This window comes from Carassius auratus, unplaced genomic scaffold, assembly GCF_003368295.1.
Source record: "Carassius auratus strain Wakin unplaced genomic scaffold, ASM336829v1 scaf_tig00215205, whole genome shotgun sequence".
Taxonomy (NCBI): domain Eukaryota; kingdom Metazoa; phylum Chordata; class Actinopteri; order Cypriniformes; family Cyprinidae; genus Carassius; species Carassius auratus.
The window spans coordinates 528,422-548,666 of record NW_020527982.1 but is presented as its reverse complement, the minus strand read 5'-3'; the positions used below and the strand labels follow the sequence as shown (position 1 = coordinate 548,666).

Here is a 20,245-nt window from a genome sequence, read left to right as displayed (position 1 = left end):
GTTTTTTTTTTATACATATAGTCATGGCTTGAGATTTTCATGCTGTCTGAGAGTCGGCCTGATGCATGTTTTTGTGTGCTGGACAAGTCAAAGAGCTTTGAATGAGATGGAGAATTTGTATCTTGATATTCTTTGTTATTTGTTTCATTTATTCAAGTATCATTGAATGGGAATATGTGAGGGTGATTTCATGGTTATCGCTTATGAATGATAGTTTAATGGAATTCTACACTGTCTCTACAAGAAGCAGATCACAGGCTGAGCTGCTTTGTGTCTTTTGTTGCTGTATTTCACATGGTGAAAACGATCCTGAAACCAGCGTGTCAATGAGAGTGTCTGTTTAAAATCTTGCTTGCATCCTTGTCCTAAAGTGAGGACTTTCTCTTTGAATGAGGAAAAAGGACTTCTTTTTTTCTTGAAGATTAACAATGCACCTTTTGCTAGTTGTAATGTCATGTATATTTAAGACACACACACACGCACACTTTTCGAGATGTTGAATACACATCGAACGACTGTTCTATTGTTTGCCTGTGAGAGTTTGTAATTCTTTCTGCAGCTTTTTTCACCTAACCAGATGTGAACTAGTTATAAGATTTTTGGGGTCTGTATTTACTTGCCTAGAGCTAAAGAAAGAATTACAGCAATGTGTATAAAGGGGTTTATTTAATCTGGCACTAATGCTCCCAAACTAGCCGTGTGGGAGTTCTCAGATTTTTTTGCTGTTAATCCAGATCTCAAATGCAGTGCTGATGGAGGACCAGCTTTCCTGCTTCTGAATGTTTTTTTCCCTGATGTCACATTTTGCTGTGGGAGGTGGACGTTTGTCCTCTCTCTGCCTTAAGGTTGAGTTGTAGAGATTTTTCTTGTGCTCACAGAGCACCTTTCACTGGTTTATTTGTCTGATAGAGTTTGTTTTTGAGTGGGCACACTTTGACCTGTTAAATGTCCTGAATAAATTACCAGTTCATTTAAATAAGTGTGAGGCTCCACTTACATAGGAACAATTTGTTCCTTAAAAATATATTATACATTATCTATCTATCTATCTGTCTTTTTTGTTTAAACATATATATATGTATGTGTGTGTGTGTGTGTATTATTCTTTTTTATTTTATTGATTTTTTTTTAAATGGTCCCCTTTTTTAATTGAAGAACATATGGTTATGGTTAATTATCTTTTTGCTTTTGGAAATTCGGTCGTTACTCCGGATGTGTGTGAGTTTCTTTCTTCTGTTTAGCACTAGAGATATTTTGAAGAATGTTGGTAACCAAGTCAACGTGTAACATCAGCTTTTTGGTTACCAACATTCTTCAAAATATCATCTTTTACGCTCAACAGAAGAAAGAAACGAATATAAGATTGGAACAACTCCTGAGGGTGAGCAAGTGATGACAGAATTTTCATTTTTGGGTGAACTATCCCTTTAAGGAATATTTTTAAGCATCATCTACTTTGGTATCCAAATTAAGAACTTGTGACTATTTGACCCGTTGTTGATGAAGAGAACTGTTTGACCTTTTTAACACAAATATAAACTTTTTTCATTAACAGTTTTCATAAATCAGTTCATTAACAGCTCCACTCTATATATAGTACACAGATAGTTTGAACATGTTTTTCAATAACACTTCTAATCAACAGTGGCTTAGTCAATGATGCAGGAAAAGGATATTATGGGATATTAATTTGACTTTTTAATCTTTGAAACGTTTTCAAACATTGTGAAAGTTCAGCTGTTCTTCTTACTCTTATTCTGTAAAAACCCTACAAGTGCGGAGAATAACTGCTGCCATTGCAGCAGATATGGACACACTTATCAGTGCCATATTTCAGACAGTGCTGCTGGGATATGGGTTTCCTGTGGTCGTGATGTTAGGTTTTCCCAGTGAATCAGACCTTTTGCAAAGTCTAAACTCAGTCCACTGGATGATAGCACTTTCACTCCTTTATAAGTTCTCTTCACTCTTCATTAGCTGGTGTCCAGTATATCACAGCAGTATGTCCCAGAATCCTCTTCTCTGAGAAGGTCTAGCACCACCTTGTCCAGACTCAGGATTTCATAGCGGATGAATAATGATTCATCAGAAGTGATGATTCCACGTACAAAGCGCCAGGACACCACAAAGGCAAGCAGGGGAGTCCAGGTGTGTCCAGTAGATCAATACCAGCCAAAGTGCTTAATACAGAAGAGAAGAAGCGATCAACAAAAGCTGTCATTCTAAAAATGAGAATCTATAATATCATATGTTTATTAATACATTGTTCAAGTTATATTTCAAATTATTATTTTTTTTTTACTTTTTTATTATTTATTAAAATATTAAACCTAAATTATTAATTTTATAAATGTATTTTTTTTCTAATTAATTTATTTATTAGTGATTTTCATACACATACAGTATCTTCAGCAAACCCGAATTTTTGTTCCAAACTGCATTTTGCACTTATTAGGATATTTTTTTTATTATCATTAACAATTATATGTGAGTACATTTGTTGGTGTGCTCCAAAAATGAAAGTAAAAATAAACTTAACAAAAGAAAAAAGAAAAAAGAAGAACCTTTTTAAGATTCAAATTCTAAATTATATTTTTAACATCATGTTGAACTTTTGTTCAACAGTTGTGTCTATTACATGCTTTAAATAAGGCGGGAAAGCTTGTGCTTAAAGAATTATGCTATAGCTGTCCAATAGTCTAGCTGTCGGCTAAAAAGTGTTTATATGTTTTAAATATTTAATATATGTTTCTTGTTAAATATTTAATCGTTTTTTGTATTTACGTTTGTGTTCGATTTTGCCGCAAGATGGCGCTCAGTCTCAAAGAATGTATGCAGTGTGATTAAATAAATGGTTTAGGTTACGGCAGTTGTAGTAAAATATGCAATATATTGATGATGTTATCTTTCTGTCAACTACAATCATTTAAGTTACTGGTAAACTAATTATTATGTCAGCTCTATTAGGATACTATGTAGAGTTATTGTGGGCATCACTCAAGCCAAGTAAAGCAGAACCAGCAGTTACTGAAACCTCTCAAATGTCAGACAGCTATGAAATGCCAGGAGTTAAAAGACACCTGCAGGGTAAGAGTGATTCAAACCAGGCCAACGAGTCATTCTTGCCCTTAACGTTTTTGCCCATTCATTTGGTGAAGTCTAGTGGTTTGGTGGCCAAATTTGTAGTGTGTGAGAGAGATAGAGAACTAAGTCTTTTGTGATGGTGTAAACAGGATGTGGACAGGCCCTGCTGGCTGTTTGTCATGCTGAGGACGCATCACTTCAAGGGCACAGACAGTGCGAACAAAGACAAGATAGTCTCGTGTATAACAGAACAAACAATCAAAAAAATGCTGAGACTTTTCTCAAAATATCTGCTTTTATGTTTCAGAGAAGGAAGAAAGTCATACAGATTTAAAATGTGTGTGTGTGTGTGTGTGTGTGTGAACTATTCCTTTAAACTTCAGGTATGCCACAATAATCCCATGCAGACAATGATGCTCACTAGAGCTAGTAAAATTCAGGCCTGTCACCATTTTAGGCCTGTAACTGTTAGCCAAAATCCATTTATACTGACTTTAATGATAGAATTAAACATATATAAGTGTTTATGTTTACTTCCATGGAGGTTTTTATGTAGCTGAACTACATTTGTCTTGTTGTCATTGTCATGTGGCCTACAGTCCCAGCATTGCTACAAGGCCATTCACAACTCCTCTTCCATGGCCTTATGGGATAGTAGTCTTTAGAATCTCGTCAGAAGTACTGCAGGTACTTTGTGTCTCCTGTTTTGTAAATACTGTGAATTCAAACATACTACTCCTTTCAAATACTGTTTCTCACCTACCAGTGGGGAAGTGTGCATATTCGGAGACAGCCTTTGTTAACATAGCTTGCTCATATTTGTCTCAATAGTACAAATGGGCGTAGATTTTATACTGACACCTGTTGGCCTGGATGCAAGCAAGTAGCTCCAGTAACTGCTGTGGTTTTACACTCAAACTGTTTGTTTCTGTCGTACTATAACATTTTAATTAATTCCTAACAAATTTGCATTCATTATTGGTGTTTCGTGCTGGTACACGACATATCAACATGGCAGTGCCCATGAAGGAGTGACCCTCTCCAACTGCTTTTCTAAAGATAGGGGGATAGATAAGGGATCATTTAATCAGTTCATTAAACATGAGACGTGATTGTTCAAGTGGTGCAACTTGCAGACGGTCCCTCAACTGCAGACTCTCTCTCTCTCTCTCTCTCTCTGAAGCTCCCACAGCCGTCTCACTTTTCATGTAGTCTACCACACTGAGCACTCTTGAACTCGCTACTTCGCCTTTTACTGCACGGTCTTGCGTGTGATTTCACGGTTACTTATCGTTTCACGTGCACTCCCATTTTTCACGTCATTTCGCTCCTCTGGCCACCTTCCTTCCTTATTTATGCTACAGGCAGTCGGTGGGCTACGTCTCTAGATTACCTTTTAAACGGAAAGTGTTTTAATGAGATGCAAATAGCCTTGCGGTTGATGTTGCGCGTTGCTACTTTTACAGAAGTTTCTTCAGTTTCAGTGTAACATTTTCCCCTGCCGCATCCTGGCGCGAGGCTGCGTGCAGAGCGCGTCGGATTGAATGGATTAATTTTCACATATTCACATCAGTTCTCATACAACTGCCTTATACATTTGTTTGTTTGGAGGCTTCTCTCTAAGGTTTTTGTTTTGTTTAAAAAAATGAGCAAAATAAACACCGAGGAGGACAGTCAACAAGAAAACGGGGATCTCAGCAGCAAGGACTCGGACCGTCAGCTTCGCCTGAGACTGTGCGTTTTAAACGAGATATTGAACACTGAACGGGATTACGTGAGAAATTTGGCATTTCTGCAGTCGGTAAGTAGACCGGGTTCAATTCAAACTTTCTGAGCGTTGCAGTTTGAGCACCCGGTTATCCTTACAGTCTCGGTTACGGGCTTATAAACTGGAGATAACGGAAACTGGCGAAGTTGTCAAGTTGTGTTTTAGTCACGGTACTGGCGTCAAGAAAGAGGAAGAGGGAGAATATGTGAAACAGGCAGCGTTTCTATAGTGTTGGGGAGGTTAGTTTTTAGTGGCATTTTATAAAAAACAAAAACAAACCATGAAGCGCAAGGGAGAGTTTTGTTGAGGGACTTATTGGGGTTTTTTCATTAATATGCTTTAAAAAGCACTTGAATGTTGTTCCTCCAAGTTGGTGTCTAATTTTCTCAACCTTTTCGCTTTATGTGTACAGCATAGGCTACAGCCCCAACAATAAGGCTCAAGAAGGCTATCCATTACACCATTTATTTTATTGAACACATACAAGCAAAAAATTATACTGTGTGTAAAACACTTAAGTAGCATATAGCCTACATTCTATTATGACTGTCATCAACACAATTGTTTATGTTTTTTTATAAAAAGAGTTGAAAATCATGATATTAAGCACAGTTATTTATAACCATTTTTATTGTTATATTGGCTTAAAACGAGGTTAAAAACAAATCCAAATTGAAATCAAATGCCCCTTTAAACCTTCTTAAAACGGACATCTCTGATAAAGGATACTGTTTAAATGACTCTGTTTCTTATTTTTCTGTACTCTGTTGACTGGAAATATCTGAAGTGAGAACACTTTCAAACCGAGAAAGTAGATTCTGTCACTTTTACTGGCTTTTTATTCATTCAAACAAGCTCTAACTTAAACGAGCTTGTATTTCCTGGTCATGTGCCATTTCCCTTTATTAGCTCTGTCTCATAAAATCAGCAGCGACTCATGTGAGAGGTGGGATTTTCAGGGTCTTCAGGGCAATCTAGTAAATCCCCTGTAACTTTCAGAACACTCTTGTGTGTGTGTGTGTGTGTGTGTGTGTGTGTGTGTTTTGTTAATTTGATAAGACCTGGTTGTGCTCATCAGCATACAATCCTGCTCAGCCCATGTGTTCTGCAGTAACATCCCTCCTGGAGCATTACTTTAAATGGAATGATAAAGTATGTCAACAAGTAAAAAATAAGAACAGAAAATGTTTGAAATCTCCAGAAAGATTTGGCATACTTGACATGTGTTTTCTTGCTCTCATTAGCATCCGATCATGACATAGCATGCCTGGATTTAAGAATAGACAATCACGAACCTATTCCTATTCCAACCTTCCTACAAGTTTAGTGTTTTATAGCTAGTTTAACATTAATGAACTCTGTTATTCCGTATTTCATGCGTTCCCAAATGCATTTCTCACATTCCACGCCAGTGCATTTGTCCAAAACCTCTAGATCCTGGGATAAATTTAACAGGATCAAAGGAACTGGAGAGGTTTTACAAACATGCCAATGAAGGGTTAGCAGCCTTACAGTTATTAAGCCAGTTTTAAAACAATCCCTCATAATCATATTTCACTGTTAAGCTTCTGGAGTACAGTGGCTTTGTGAGGAAGCTGCCAGCTGACGTCGAGCCGACTGTGGCAGTTTAAGATTTAAATAAAAGACGCTGTTTCTGGTTTCCTGAGAGAGGATGGGTTCACTTGTCCTAGTTATTGTTATTTTTCTGCATATGGAAAGAATCATAGGTCCCTCTCATCTGCTGAGTCTCAGAAGGATTGTTCTCCCTAGCGGTGTGTCTGATGTTATCTGATCTGGAAGCATTAAGTGAAGCGCAACCAATCAAATTAGTCCCTGCAGATGCACCCGACGGCCTCTCATCAAGATATTTTGACGTAGGTGGATGGTGGTGCATCAGGTGAAAGGGAGGGGAGACCACTTTGTCTTTCTGCGTCTGTGTCTTTCCAAGGACCTCGTTGTGAAAAACAAGGCCATGCTTGAGATCGATATCAAAGACGTCTGTCTGCCTTTCAACTCACAGCTGGCTCTCTTAAGTAGTCTTTTGTCAGCACGCACAGTCATGGCAAAGAGCATTGGCTGCCACACTCTAGGGAGACTGATAATGAATTTGCTTCATGAATTTTTTTTAGATAAGAAAGATACCCAGAAACCTTTTAATTGGACAAAACGTTTTCAGGACTGTGACTTTGTCACTACCTGAATGGCTCTTCTTGGATCTGTTTATCTGTGGAATTCTATTAGGAATCTCTAACAGATATAACAAAAGGATAAAATCATAGTTTCAAAGCAGTAAAACAGGCTGATTTTATAAATGGCTGGCAGAACCGAAGATTCCCTAATGAGTCCTATTTAGACATCATGCCATATTTGTTTAGCATCTTTTCTGTTAAATTTTGAATTTTCGATCAGAGATGACAAAGAGGTTTAGTTGTAAGGGTTTGGAAATCATTCAAACCAGCACATTTTGAAGTTTCTGCGTTCTGTCATACTGAGATGTAGAGAAAGAGGGTGTATCTTAGAAGAATTGAGTCAGATAAGTCCATTAGTTGTTCCCAGAAAGACCTGTCCAATGCCTTTTTTTTTTACTACATTGACAAATAGATGAAGAAAAGTATTTGGCTAAACACTCAAGAAACCAGTTGGTAAATGCATTTTGAGATTTAAAATGTATTATTTCTAACTATGTACAATATATTATAATTTGTTATGGCTTTAGCATTTTAAATCATCAGTTAAATATATTATAAATAATGTTAAATGCCAGTTTATATATTGAAAAATATTTAAATATCTATTCACTTGTCCATGAAAACATCTATTGGTTTTTATATTTGAATTATATTCATTTAATTAATTCATTACTGCATTTTATTTTTAAGTGAGACTTTAAAATAAAAATAGCAGGAACTAGTCTACTGTATACACTACCATTCTAAATGCTAAAGTTTGGGGTGGGTAAGATATTTTATGTTTTTGAAAAGGTCTCTTATGTTCACCAAGGCTGCATATATTTAATAAAAAATGAAGTAAATACTGTGATACTATGAAATATTATTTAAATTTAAGATTTAGTTTAATATATTTTAAAATGTAATTTTTTTTTCATGTGTTGGCAAAGCTGAATTCTCAGCAGTCATTACTCTTGTCTTCTGTGTCACATGATCCTTCAGAAATCATTTCAATATGCTGCTTTGGTGCTCAAGAAATATTTATAAATCGTTTCATCAATATTTGTACATTTGTATCATTATCAGTTATATTTACTGTCACTTTTGATCAATTTAATGCACCCTTCTTATTCATCTGCCCAATAGGAAGTCCTTTGTTAGTTAGCTAAGTCCCATTTTAACAGACCTTGAACCATCAAGATAGTAAGCTGATTCCAAGGATTAAATGAAGATTGTGATTCAATTACGTTTTGAGTTCCTACATGTAAAACTTCAATGTTTGTACATGACCAAGGTTTCCTGTGTTGGGTTGAGATCTGTGCCCCCTCTTATGTCAAATCCAGCTGCCAGTCCAGCTGTTGTTAGTTTATGTGGCCCAGCTGGGCTCCTGTGGGCAGGAGACTGTTCACCCAAACAGAATGACATGAATGTATGGAGGAGCAGGGGGAGGAAGTCAACCTGGCACTTCCTGCTTGCCGATGATGTCTCTGTCTGAGTCCTTACAGGAGGGAAGCACAAGTGTAGGCTTTCAGGGTTATAAATAGTTATATATCTGATCCACACCAAAGTGTCACAGCCAGCTACCCAGCGGCCATATGGCTCAGCGTGGTATACGTCTGCGCCCCGCCAAACTATGGAAACAATCCTCAGCTTAGATAAACTGCCATTTTATGGTTTATGTGTAAGCTGCTGGAACTCTATAAACCAGAGATGCCCGGATCAGGGCCTTGGGCCAAAGTTGGCCCGTGATGACATTTGGCCCACCATGTCAAATCACAAAAATCAAATAGGAAAAATAAGAAAAACACAAGCTAATGAAGAATGAATTTCTTATTTAAATTTTAGTTTGTATTTCTTTTCTCAATTTAAATGTATAAAATATACTTGTATTTAATAATAATAATAATAAATTGTTGATATAATGCAATAGGTTATGTTTCTACAGGTTATCTTTTTCCATTTGTTTTAATTTTAGTTTCATTATTAGTTTAGTTTAATTATAATACCATGCATATTTATGCATATATATTTTTAATAATATTATAATTTAAATAAGAAACCAATCCACAGTTTTAGGAATGTAACGATTCACTCAACTCACTATTCGATTTAATTCACGATTTTGATTTCATTATTTGATGAAATGCTCCATGTTTCTTTGTGAAATTGAAATATGTAACACTATAATAATACACTAACATAGCACTTGCATATTATTGCTCTTTTGTTGGTTTTGATTGATTCTGTTGTCTTCATTTATAAGTCGTTTTGGATAAAAGCGTCAGCCAAATAGCAAATTTAAATATAATGTAAATGTAAAAAACAAAAATAAATAGAACATTTTAAAACAAGCCCCAAATCAAATAAGAGGCAGCCACTGCATTATAATCATGATCCAAACAAAAATGCTGCATACATGCAACAGGAGTGGTTTTTAATCTAAATAAGATTATATAATTTCGAAATTTGAAGCAAAAACAAAATGATTTGACTTCAGTTTTTGAAACAATACATAAATGATGTCTGCATGATACAGAAACCGAAACGGCAGATGAGCTGAACTGAGAAACAGATTCACTCTTTGCCAGCAGGTCGTGCTTAAAGTGTTTCCTTGGTTTCCGCTGTAAACAAAGCAGCGCTGCACTTATGAATTTTAATATGCATTATAGAGAGGCAAGACAGTAAGTTCCCCTCAGACATACATCCATATAAACTCCTACCTACCCCTAAATGAATCGCGATTTGTTTAGCATCTCAACTGTTTTGAATCATCACATATTTGAATCGATTTTCAACCAGCTCGCGGTTAATCATTACATCCCTACAATGTGTAGTTGACATTTGAGGCTGAATACTATACAAAAGCAAAAAAAGGTTTCAGTGCTTTCAGCCTAAAACATTATTTTCTTCTAAAAGCATGTGGTTGCTTCAAACAATGGTATAAATATCACTGAATTTAAAATATGATCATAATTAATAAACGCAATCACAATTTCAAGGGAATAATAAACAATTATGATTGCTGTAATTACCATGTAGCCCCATAAAGAAAACACTATTTCAGTATTTCTACCTCAAAATTTCATGTTTAAGTTAATGTTACTTGCCATTTCCTTTGTACTTCCGTGTAATTCTTTACAAAAATGTACTTCTTGTTTTCAGATTATTAGTTCCCATTGTGTTTTAGAAGCGTAGATGGATGTATAAATTCAGTGCTGGGAGTTTTGCATGCTAAACTTGGGTTCGCTGATCCCCATAGACCCTCCAGATGCACAGTAGTACTGATGATCATCAGTAGTGGCAGCGGTGAGTCTGCAGCTGTGAGCTCTCGCTGTGACTGCCGCAAGTTCTTCTGATTACGCTCCTATGTCCTCTAAAGTGTTAGATTAACAGTGTCTTAAATCTGCAACAAGTCATGCGTTATAAGCCAGGACACAGAGGCACAAATCAGCACCAGGAATTTCAGGAATCTCTTCAACTTTCCTTTGCTCAATTAGCTTCGTAGACCTTTCCTCGTGTTCAAGTATCTGATATGAAACAAACACGGGGATAATGTTGCTAATTATAGCTTCATTTTTAATGCTGATGAGTGACTGGTTTTGTCGAGGGGGTTGAGCTTCTGCATGTTCTACTCTGATAACGTATCACTTGAGGGGAAAATAGTTGAAGGAAAAATGCTTTTTTAGTTTGAGCTGTTTCTGATGACTTTTCTAATGTCGGTAACACTCAAAGACCAAAGGATATCTGGAAATAAAAATGAAACACAAGCATTCATTTCCATGGTAGTTCTTTGGTTCTGGAGCATCAGGTCACCTGAGCCATAACTGCTCCTAGAGGGTTCTGCAGAGTTTAGCACTAATTTGTCACAAAATCTGTACCTGCTTTGAAGATAAGATTCTAGTAATCGAAAACACCGATCAGCTGGTTCGGGGGTGTGTGACTGGGGCTGGAGCTGAACTCTGCAGGACACTGGCCCTCCAGAATCAGGATGGACACCTCTATTGTAATTTGACTATTGTGACAAAACTGATTGGTTGATGGCACACCAAGAACGCGCACAGTCTTAAAATTTTCGCTAGTAACTGTCCTGTTTTACGATGTCAATGGCAGCAGACAGGGAAAAGATTGGTCCATTTCACCATATTAAGAGCCCTCCAAAACATCTACAAAAATATAATGAAATATTAATGCTATACACTGTTTTGAATTGTCTGTAGAGTATTGGTTGACCGATATATTGTCAAGGCCGATATATCAGCAGATATTTGGCATTTTTCAAATATCGGAATTGGCCATTACGTTTTTCTGCTTGGCCGATGTGTTCGAGGTGGGACTTTTATTTTGACGGCACTGAAAAAGGCAGCACCTGAGCGCACACAGTGCTCACACTCTCTCTCTTGTTTACTGTTGTTGTTAACAGTTCTGTCTAATACGAATAGAATTCTGTCTAATATTCAGATAGAACGGTTAAACAAAGGAATTAATGTATACAAAAAGTATTATAACGATTGCTTTTATATTATTAGTAATAGAATGGCAAAAATTATAATATTTTCTCGTTTGCCATCAGCATTAAGCAAATATGCATTTATTTCATTTAAACAAATCTTTGAATGACTAATGAAAATTTAATTTCACAAACATTGCAAACTTAGTCGAATCCAGCTGTGAGATCTTAATGTGAAGTGTGCATTTTTATCCAGCATGATCGCGTGTTCTCTGTGTGACGGTCAGCCCGTGTGAATTGAATGCTTTAAGCTTTAAACTTTAAACGTGATTTCAAATTATACTGCGCTTTATGCAGTAACCCACTGTCATATTTATGTCATTTTCACTGTGTGCTTTATGTAAAATGAGTGTTACCTTGGCTTTATTTGAAAAATATGATTCCCAATGCACACAAACGTCCCAGAATACTGAGTGCCCTGTTCGTTAGAGTGGTTACATTCTTTTTAATTATAATTTTTAAAAAATATTTAATTATTTGCAAAAAATACTTTGTCATCTAAAGTATAAGTATGTTAATTTTACACATGTATTTTTTTAATCCATTGTCAAATAATTAAATAATGTAAAATTTGTAAAATATGATTAAAGAAAATTATAAAAAATTTAGTATAGTATCTATCTATCTACCCCCCCCCCCCCCCCGCTTTCCTAGATATCAGCAGCTGCTGTCCAAGAAACAATATCGGTCAACCACTACTGTAGAATGTATCATTTGTGGCATCTACCAACTATTCAGCACAGTCACACATATTTAATATTATATTACGTGTAGAAAAATTTAGGCCAATGATAGTTTCTCATGGGTGGGGCCATCTAATGCGAAACAGCAGAAACAGCAGCCAAGGGACCAATAAAATGTCCTGTCAATCAATGTGTTAGCTGCTGGTTAATGGAAAAAAATAATGCTTTATGTTGCAAATCATCAATGTTGCGTGTTTTTCATGTTCAGGATATTTTCATGTTTCATCAGCAGGGAAACTGTGAGGATCTTGTACAAAATAATCCTCCCGTGGCCTTTTGTGGTCAGACAAATATTGTGAGCAAGGACATCTGCTGATGTTCTCTGTGATATTCAGTTTTTTAAGCCAGTGGGATAGGCTGAGCTGAAGTCAAACTTAGAAATCCTAGATAGAGACGACTGATTGGTGAGTCACTGTGAGGTCACGAGCACAGCATGAAACTGATAAAGTCTTCTGTGTTCCCGACTGCCTGAGGGAGGTGTTAATGAATTATATGCTTATTCAGATATCCAAAACAGAAAGACATTGGGACACGGTATGTAACCAGGCTATGGTGTAGTGACTGTCACTTGCACTTACTTCTTAGATTAACGCCTCTAATTTAATCACATCTACCTGGCCAGGCGCCATGTTACAAACACTTACGTGAATAAGGTATGCCTGTTGGCATCTCCTCATCTTTTACAAACAAGCTGACAGCAAACAAAGCCATGTGTTAGGGATTATGAATGCTATCAGATGGAGGAGAGGTATGCAGACCACAGGCATTATGGGATAAGGCTCTTAGCAGATGTTCTTTCCTAAAATGTTCAATAAACTTCGGATTGTGGTTTGCATTAAACTGACACTTACATAACTCCTCTTTGAGCAGGTCTAAGGTCTGTTTTGTGTTCCTGGCTGTTTAATTATTCAGGTGACGAGGATTTATCTGCATATAAGAGGTTTGTTTTCCCTCAGATGTCTTTGTGGGATAGTGGGTGTGATTATTTGCTTAAATTAGATAAAATACTGGTGTTTTCTCAGTCTCTCTTGACCGCCAATGATTGTGACCCCATCACAAACATTACTATTGCAGCTGTAGACAATAGCCGGCTACTTGAGAGGCATATTTTGCAAAGAGAAAGGCAGCAGTAGATAGAAGGGCATACATTGGCACGTTGACCCTTGACCCCTTTGACCAGAAGAGCTCTAAGGAATTCCTCAGTTGTCCTGAGGGAATTGCCCCTGCGGTTTGTGGCCAGAGGCCGGCTGTAGAGTCATGACTCTTGAGATATTTTTTGGGTGAGATCTTCAGATGAATGGTTTTTCCAGTTGCTTCTGAAAGGGAAGAAATATGAACAGCATGATGTAAACTTATCCCACTTACCTCATCCTTGCACAAACAAAGGAGCGTGTAGTATTGATGGATATGGACTGTGTTAGAATGATTGGAACTGAATTATTTGCTTGAGTCGTAAAGAACACTTTAAGATAAAATTAGTCTGGTTAGCTTGACCTGATGCTTGTTTTAAAAGTCAGGTTCATTCACTTAGGTAACTAAATAAGATTGATTGAAGAACTTAACTAAAGTAAATCATTGGAATTCATTGATCATAATGTTTATTCTTAAAGGGATATTTCACCTAAAAATTTAAATCTATTTAAAAAAAATATTTACTCACTCAATATTTACTTACTCATGTAATCACATAGATTTTTTAGGAAGCAAGTGATAAATGATAAAGCAGCTGCAAATTTGAAATCTGTGAATCAGACTTGTGATTAAGCATCAGATCAGTAGGTGGAGAATAGACACAAAGTGTTTACTATGAAAGCAATTTTTCAACTACCTCTGGAAGTAGACATGCTCAAATGGTTTTAGACCCCATTCACACCTTTTCCGTCCATTTGTTATTGAATTTATGAAAATGCATATTAATACCAAGTGTAAACAGTGCTATTGTGTCAGGGATCAACTGGATCTAAACCTTGCTCAGGCCAATTTGTGAACAAATTGTTTGTTCAAGCCAGCTCTTTTCTAAATAACCGTTCGTTCAGGACGTTCAATAAATATTTGTTCACAAATTAAACTGATTAATTTGGCAAATTCAATTTAATGAGTATGATTTAGTCATTTGGCTGCATGGAGCTCTCTGGAGTGGATGAGCATGAGTGAACAATGGCTTCAATTTGATTGTGTTCCCCATGTAAAGATACTGAATTTAATCAAAAGACCTGAAATCTAGTAAACAAGGACTTTTTGCTATTTTATAGTTATTTTTTGTATGTGTAAAAGATCTATATAAAGATATCACATGAGTGTGAATAAATGACAACTGTAATTTTCGTATCTGTTTAGAATTTACTGTAAAACCTGCTGTTTGATTTAGTAATGAATTAACTCATTCAATCTGTACTCTAATCTGTCATAAACATACAGCTGATCTAAAGTCTCAGATTTTAATTTATTTCCTGTGGTGAGATGGAAGAATCTTGTCCAGCCACCAAAGCCACGCTTAGGATTATAATAAGTGAAGAAATGAAAGAAATTGTGCATTTGTATTTTGACACTAATGAAGCAAAACTGCAGTGATGAAGATACACTTTGTGGCTTTCGGGCTGAATGTGCTGCAGTGATATTGAATCCATTATTCTAGATGGAAGGAGGAATGACACATCAGGAAATTAGATAATACGCACACACGCCTATACGCCTGTGGTAAATGACAAAGTAAGCTGCTGCGGATGTTCATAGATGACAAAATCCCATTATATGTCAGTACACTCCAAAGGTGATAATGATTGCTGTATGTTGTCATACAGGGCAGCTCAGGGTCTACCATGTCCTTTCCCCCCGTGGTGAATGAACCCCTGGCTCTCATGGCACCTTTCCATGTGCTCAGTTGCTCTTCCATGGAGATGAGCCTAAATGCCTTCCAGCTGGCCAGTCCATTCTGTACTGGGATCTTATCTGGAATACCACATTTCAACACAAAGCCTTTTCTGCACAAAGCAGTACTGTCAAGTGGTCAACCAGTTTTGGATTTTCCATATACTCAAGCTTCTTAATGAAGGGCTGGTGTCACAGACAGAGTGAAATATTCTTGCTGGCTGAGAATTGTTATTAGTTTTTAGTTTTTATGCAAAAAGTATTATTTTTGCTTGGCAGGTGGAAACATCTCATTAAAGGATAGATCTAAATCATATCTAAGGACAAGTCTTAGGGGGCAGTCATTTCTTATTTGAAACCGTAAGCAGCCAGCTCGTAACTACCCAGAACACTCTTTGTAGCAATTTTCCTGGACCCAACCAGTACATCCTAGCAACTAATTAGAACCACCCACAACACCCATTCCTAGCAACCACCTTGATAACATTCTTGTAACACACTGACAACCAAGTAGAATCAACCAGAACATCCCAGCAACAGTCTAGAACACCCTAGCAACCTTGTAGAATCACCCAGAAAATGGATGTCTATGGGGGTAAGTAAATTATTTGGAAATCTTTTATTCTGGAAGTGGACTAATCTTTTAACCAGGACTTGTCCAGATTGCCATTAGGTTACTTCGTGTAGTCTCGCTCAGTGTATCAGTTATGAGTGTCTCTTCCCTTGTCATCCTCATTTCTTCCTGTCTCTCCACTGTCCTGTGGAGCCGTGGCTCGTTTCCCCTGTGAGCAGCTCAAACAGTCGTGAACTTTGAAGACCCTTATAGCGGAAGTGCGGGACAAGGGGCCGAACTCAAAGAGGACTTTGTTGCAGCGACCTCTGCTTGAGGGGTGATGGGGAATCAGAGTCATGAAGAAAGGGGGCCGAGCTCAGATCCCCTTTATTAATCTTCGTCCTCCTGCTACTGAGCTCTTTGTCTCCATTAGCTGGGTTGCGGCCACAAAGAGAGGATTTTTTTCCTTCTCTTCTCCTCCCCTCCCTCTTGGTTTATTTATTCAATTTCATGCCATGCCAGCCAAATTGGCCCATTCCTTGCATCCAAAACTACTCCATACCCTTTTGCAGTGAGGCAGATTCTCACAGGAAGCCATGGAAGGGCCGGGCGGGGTGTGTTTTTAGCTGTGCATTCACAGAAAGCGTGAGCATCGGATTCAATAAGTTTTGCTGTTGCTCACATTGTGGGAACCAGTTGTGGTTGTAAAGATTGTCCTCATTTGCACTGGAGCAAGAGGACAAATGTGTGATTTGGAGAACGTCAGGGGTTCTTCAGTGACCCTTTACTGTTCATTGAATGCTAATGTACCAGCAAGTAAACAGCATGGTTTGTTTAAGTGGTAAAATCAACTTCAGGCAGGATGCTGTTAGTCCGAACATGTGCTGAGACATTTAATTTGAGCAAGGGGGGTGATGTAATGTCCTAGAATGTCCTGGACAAAGACAGAGTGGACATCCTACAGTTTAACAATATCGTGTCACTTAGCAGTACCGTTATATCAGACTGGATGAGTTTGTTTCATTAGGTACCTTCAGCCGTCACCGTGACGCATATAGTCATGTAGGTTTATATTAAACATGAAATCAAAATTGACCACATTTACTTTCATTACTTGTTTCTGGTCTTTTTATGAGTGATTCAGTAGTACATGTTATTCCAAAGAAAAAAAATAGTTTGACGTCTTTGTAATGTTCTTCTTCTGTAATGACATTCCTTTCATGATGATGTCAATTACATTGCATAGGCCAATGGATAATGTTAACATATTTAGACATTGTTTTATTAAACACACATTTGAACTGACTCCATTCTGGTATGTAACGCCCACTTTTCTCAATCCAGTCAATTCCTGATAAGGTCGCTGAATTTCTTAATCGACTCTGAAATATGTCAAATATTGACATATCGAGTTGGCATTTTACATTGTGAAGTGAGGTGGATTGGTTATGCTTTCATTTAACTTATTGACTGTACTACATAATCAGTGAGAGTTGTGAAGTCTCAGATGAGTGTGGGTTTTAATATTTCAAATATTTGATTATATACATTGTATTTCCTTCAAACTGTCCTAGTTTTTCAGAATACCTGAGTTCACTTCATTGTCGTACATTTAAAACTCATTGTTGCTGCTGTAGAATTACTGCTGAATGAAAGCAGCTATCAGGCAAATTGACTGTTTGAAAGCTCTGTGTCTGCTGTCTACTTTCAGTTTGAATGCTGAGTAAGCGCATTCAGTTTTCTGATACGGTAAGCAAAAGATATATAGACTATACTTTGAAGTCCAACTTTTTTATTTATTCATACAATGATGAATTTTCATCGGAAACAATATTGAAGGAATGCTATATTTACATTTGGAAATTTTTTTTGTGTGGTTGTAAATGTGTGTAAATGTGGAACATTCTTGTGTGATGTGTCAATATACAGTAGCCGTACCCTGACGGAGGAAGAACTTTGACATGCTTTTATATCATCTCAGCCCCTTAGTAGTCGAGTAAGAACATCAGATAATAAAAGCAGCAATCCTGAGCAGCTTTGTTCTGAACAAGCTTCATTCAGGTTAATCTGGACATGTCAAAAAGTGGCCTAATTTACCTGAATTCATGCTGTATTGTATGGTCCTCTTTAAAAGGGACATTTAGCATTTTTTACATTTCATTTAAAAGATTGAAAGTATCAAAATAATAAACAAATAATTATTTTGCCAGATTATCATTTGTTGGACCAGGATGTGACCTGTAGGCTTTAGGCTCAGCTTTGTATGTTCAGAATTTCACTTGTACACATAGTTCTGTGTAGCGCCTGTAAAAACAGCACGTCACTGTTTTTTGAATGTCTCACTTCTGTTTCTTTGTTCGATTAGTAGAAATCACATGCTACAGTGAAGGTTTACAAGTGTGCCTTAATGCTTTTGTATTTCTGCTTTTTTCCTGATCTGTAGCTTCTCTTATGGTGTTAAGCAATTTAGGCTCACCCGGACCAATATTTTTTTAACAGATTTTGATTGGAATCGGACATATTCTTGCATAAAATGGGGTCTCAGCTGTTTTCTTGATTTTATTTTATTTTACAAATACAACAAATTGGCTGGGTACAAAGCTGACAATCCCAAATGCTGTGCCTTTTGTCCACATGTTTGAGTTAGTGGTTTGGAGGGGCTGTCTTGTTTAAAGAATTGCTGAGTTTACCCTAGTTTCACAACCAGAAGTTTAAAAAGAGCATGTTGCAATAGCCAGACTTGTCCCTTATTTCGGTGGAGTGCCACAGTATTTGCCGTTTGACAGTCTTCACGTGCTTTAAAGTACATGCATGTGGTTAAAAAACAGGATCTCAGTGACACATAAGAGAATATTCTAGTCATCAAATAAAGCAGTGTCTGGACTACCCACTGTTTTGCTTTGAAGTAAATTAACCAAGGTCATTTTTAAACAGGAAGCTATCCGACTTGGCACAATGTGGCTTCAATGATATTCTAATTCATATCCCAGGAAATGTTGATTGTCCACCACACTTTCTTTCTTTCGTCTGTGGCCTGGCGCTGCTAGGTCAACCAGAACAGTGTTAGTCTCGGCGTCTGCTGATGGCAGAAGTGGTGGCAGCAGGCTCTTGACCCTCAGTCCTGTTGGGAGAAGTTGAAGTTCATGAGAGCATATGGCCAGTCTGGTTTGGTCCGTCTTACTGTCTGACCATCTTTGCCTGACTGCTTCACATCAAACAAAAGGCTTGTTGCCCATGTCTGACCTTCTGTCACTTTTCGAAATCCAGTATGGCTAGTGGGTTAGATCCTCATCGAAGTGAGACAGGAAAGTATGGCTGTCAGATTTTAAGATCTTAATTTGCATAATTTTGTGAATGATAGTGTGAGTTTTACTCTGTAAAATTATGTTTTGTTGCTCTCAGACCGGAAGCTTCACTTCCCTCACATTAACAATGGCCACAAACTATTCCCTAAAGGATTAAAGTCTTTGGGTGTGAACGATACCTCAGTGTGTCGAATAGATTTGCAAGTCTGAGATATACATCTACATTTACCAGAACCCATATTTGTCCTCACTGCCTCAAGTTGTTTCTTTGTTTTAGCAGCACACTGGCATGCATGTGGCCTTATTTCTGCGCACTGACCACACAAAGCTTCTTCACACCGCACCGTTTCCTATCTAGAGTCATATCCTTCCTCTTTTTGTTTTTCATAAAGCGAGAACTCAACGTTATGTCCCCCTTCCTCACAAGTATCACCTCAGTTCATCCATTGCTCTGATTTCCGGGGCGTTCTTTCTTTAAAAAGATATTTTTCAGAGAAATATTCTCATTTCCTAGTTGCACTCAGCTTTTACCAGTCAGTGGAACATGAAAAACCGTATCGTCTTTACTGAAGACTCTAAAAACAGAACATACACGTTGCAATATTAGCTAGCTGTAATATTAGCTAGCATGTTCAGAATGAAAAACTAGCTTAAGTATACTGTAGTATACACTTTATACTGTTTTTAAAATTTGTTATTCTGATTTAAATAATGTGTCAAGAGAGTGAAAAAAAATCTAATTTATTACTTCCTGTTCATCTAGCACACTGGAAATGGTCAGGTCACGCACACTGCAAACACAATCATATTCTATGTGTAATGAAAATGTGCACGCTTTGTATAGAGAGTATGATAGTATGCTATTTCAAACACAAGCAATAATACATTTTCATTTATCTGTACTTGCAGGAGGTAGCATATTGGCATTACTGATATTGGCTAATTGATTTGCAGTGGTGTTTGTTTATCAGAGAAGGACTCAGTGGTTTGTCTGTTTGCATGATGATGAAAGACTCATCTGTGAGAGAAGCCGTAAAGGAGGTCATTGGAGCGGCCCATCGCTGTTCAGCGTCTGACACCTCCAAGAGCAAGCAAGTGTGACCAAAATGGTTCTTTAGGCTCTTGAGGACAGATGTGCTGGATGTCCTTATGTCCTACTCTCAGCTCACTTATTTAGTTTGATGCAGACACTGTAGAGACTGCTCACAGTCATAAAGGCAAATATTGTTGATTGTCTTGCTAATATGAA

The 20,245-nt window shown here is 37.3% G+C and overlaps 1 protein-coding gene across 2 annotated transcripts in view; it reads left to right on the top strand.

Moving 5' to 3' along the window:
* Positions 1 to 4,269: 4,269 nt before the first annotated feature.
* Positions 4,270 to 20,245, top strand: part of LOC113093914 (phosphatidylinositol 3,4,5-trisphosphate-dependent Rac exchanger 1 protein-like) — a 68,399-nt gene continuing 52,423 nt past the window's right edge. Inside the window, exon 1 of one of the 2 annotated variants that reach the window (XM_026259497.1) lies at positions 4,270 to 4,885. In XM_026259497.1, the coding sequence (XP_026115282.1) occupies positions 4,730 to 4,885 (156 nt within the window). In that variant the 5' untranslated portion in view covers positions 4,270 to 4,729. The remainder of the gene's footprint in view (positions 4,886 to 20,245) is intronic. The other variant, XM_026259498.1, reaches the window with a different exon arrangement.